The 2,946-nt window shown below is 44.8% G+C and overlaps 1 protein-coding gene across 1 annotated transcript in view; it reads left to right on the top strand.

Moving 5' to 3' along the window:
- CCDC47 (coiled-coil domain containing 47) overlaps positions 1-2,946 on the top strand; it is an 8,997-nt gene that overhangs the window by 4,860 nt on the left and 1,191 nt on the right. Inside the window, exons 7-9 of the mRNA XM_010145465.1 lie at positions 222-332; positions 918-1,003; positions 2,208-2,266. Of these exons, the coding sequence (XP_010143767.1) occupies positions 222-332; positions 918-1,003; positions 2,208-2,266 (256 nt within the window). The remainder of the gene's footprint in view (positions 1-221; positions 333-917; positions 1,004-2,207; positions 2,267-2,946) is intronic.

The raw sequence follows: 2,946 nt of genomic DNA, 5'->3' as shown, positions 1-2,946 counted from the left end.
TCCCTAAAGTACTGCAGGGAAATACTAACTTACAAGACTAGTGACGCCACGTGCTTTATTGCACGCTTGAAATGTCCCTGGCCAGACTGAGTTAGTGGATATTTTGTTGTTTCTTTTCAGGTACTTTTAGGGTCCCACTGTGCTGGAACAGTTCAGTCTGATAAGATATTTATTAGCTTGTGTTTATTTTTATTTCTTTTCCCTTGTTCCTTTTGAAACAGAGCGAGTTCTGCAGTGATAAACCTAAATCTGGTGCAAAATATGGGCTTCCGGATTCACTGGCTATCTTGTCGGAGATGGGGGAGGTCACAGAGGGAATGATGGACGCTAAGGTAATTTGAATGAATTAGCACAAATCCTCCCTGGTTACCCTGGCACTTACAGCCTCTGCAAAAAACTTCTGATCTTTATCTCCCGTGAAGATCACAAGAGGGGAGCCAAACGGGCCTGTTGTGAGGGGACTATAGAAATCGAGACCCTAAGGAAACTTATGGGCTGGAAGAAGGACATAATTGTCATGTCTTGATTCCTTTTACATAGCAACCATTAGTCTAACACGAACCGCAGGCTAAAAACTGCCTTCTGAAGCCTGACAGTTCACCTCAGCAGCCAGTTCAAGGAAGGCGTTAATGGTGTGTCTGCAGGCCTACAAAGCTGACATGCTACCAATGAATTGGAAAATCCCAAATGAGAGTTGTCTATCCAATGTATGAGTTGCTCGTGTTAATTCCATGCATTGAGGCCCATTCTAGCAAAAGCTACAAAAAAAAAGGACAGTTGAAATTGCAGTGTCATTGTGGCAAGCTGAGCACGGCAATTTTCTGAGTGGTATATGGACGCTTTGTCAAACCCGTGTGGAGTGGGTAGGCTGCGGATGGATGGGTGTGGGAGAAACTAACCCTGGTTTTCTCTTTCAGATGATACATTTCCTCACGCACTATGCTGACAAGATTGAGTCCGTCCAATTCTCGGACCAGTTCTCCGGTCCAAAACTTATGCAAGAGTACGTATCAGGCTAGATCTCTCCTCCCAGTAGCTAATGTAAGGCTAAGCAAAACAGAGGCTGACAGCGTGAAGCCTGCTGGAATGCACACACAGAGAAATGGGGAGCAAGGGTGAAACAGGTGAAAAAATACACCCCCAGTGCTTCCAGATGCTCTGTTCATTTAGAAGCTGCTGTATTGCCTCAGTACTTATTTTCGTGTGCTGGTTATGCTGCTGTTTGGGCACTTCCCATTTCAGGTAACTCCTGGCAGCTCTCTGTACACTGTGGAAACAACAGAGTAACCCCGAAGGTGGGTGGTGTGATAGAGTTGACGGGCCAAGAAATGACACTGCAGGAGGAGAACGCGGCACATTCGCTCGAATGCTATTTGGATGCATCGAGAACTAGATTTAAGCAAAGTCTGTAGCGTCAAAAAAAAAAAAGCGAAACTGCTTGCCCTCCCCTAGCTGATCAGGTGAAACATTCTGCTGCTGACTCCTTGAGTGCAGGCTGATTCTCAGCCCTGCTTCAGAAATACGCACATGCAGGATTTCTTGTTTCTCTAAGCCTCCAGGTCTTGAGGTGCTTTTTAGCTGCTGTTTCAGAATGCAAAGTGTTGATTTATCTTCTCTGAATTACCACGTAGGTTTTGCAAGGGTCTATTATGCTCTTAGGCATACAAATAAATGATTCATACCAAAACATGAAACTGTTCTCCAAAAAAAGGAGCACACTTTGAATTACAGGACAGCAGTACGTGTGCCTTGTACTGACATTGCTAGACTTTGGAGGACCTGTGAAATGTCGCTGACTCGCTTATGTGAGAGTGCTGTGGGGTTTGGGGCTCTGAAGTCTTGAATTCTTTAGAATTTTTTTTTCCTAACTGGTATTTATAGATTTATAGTAGTATAAACCACAGGGCATATGTAAAAACAACGTCTGTTAGACACACAGCCCTTCTCAGGTGACCTCTGACAATCAGATTGGATGGTGCTGTTAGTGTGGTTTTTCATTAATGCCTTTTCGCTGCCAGCTTTGGAGTAAAACACTTCAGGAATCTAAAAAGTTTAAAACCTAAATTTGGGTCACGGCCAGGCTTTTAATCTTGCTTATTTTATTCAAGTAGTTTGCAAGTGTCTCCTGGTTCTTCCTTAACAGCAGTAGGTATTTTGTATGCCCCTGTTTTTCTTCTCATTCCAGTCTTTGTTTTCTTTCCTACCAGGGAGGGTCAGCTTACAAAACTGCCCGAAACTAAAAAGACACTTTTGTTTACATTTAATGGTAAGAGAACTGGGGGTGGGGGTGGGGTGTGTGTCTGGGGGAGCGCTGTGCTTTATATGTGCAAGTCGTGCTCAAGTTCTGTCACCTATGGAAGACGGTATCTGGTGAATGGCTTCAGTGCATGTAACGGAGTCATTGATTTATCCACCAGTAGACAGAAGGCAGTGGTGACACTGGGGACTGAACAGCACGTCGTGATGATAAGAGGATGCTTAATCTTGCTCTTACTCGTAGTAGTTTATACTCATATCTCTCCTGGTGGTTGTATTAGGTCACCATGGGAGGATGCCTTATTTTTAAGCCACACGCCGTGCAGTGTGAGCTTGCACAGAGTTACTTGGTTAACCCGGGTCCGAAATAAAACCAGCCTGCTGGCAGCCTGTTCTGAAAAAGGCCCCTAGCTCTCTTCAAAAATCAAGGCCAGAGCTCCAAGGGAAGCCAGTGTCAGAGCCCGAATTCAAACCTTACGTTTGTATTCTGCACTAATAACACTGAGAAGGATGTGTGTGGGATGTGTCTGGTACTGTGAGGAATCTCGATGCGGTCTCCAAAGCTAGATGCCTGAGTTACGTCCTTCCTGAAGGGGAGGCTAAGAACATCTTTCTTTCCCCAGTGATGTGAGCAGTAAGGAAAGATTGTTATAGCAAGCAGAAAACCCCTGCCAGCCTCGCTGAATGAAC

This window comes from Buceros rhinoceros, unplaced genomic scaffold (genome assembly GCF_000710305.1).
Source record: "Buceros rhinoceros silvestris isolate BGI_N320 unplaced genomic scaffold, ASM71030v1 scaffold23591, whole genome shotgun sequence".
In the NCBI taxonomy this organism is placed as follows: domain Eukaryota; kingdom Metazoa; phylum Chordata; class Aves; order Bucerotiformes; family Bucerotidae; genus Buceros; species Buceros rhinoceros.
The sequence above is the reverse complement of the archived record's forward strand: the minus strand, read 5'-3'. Positions and strand labels throughout refer to the sequence as shown.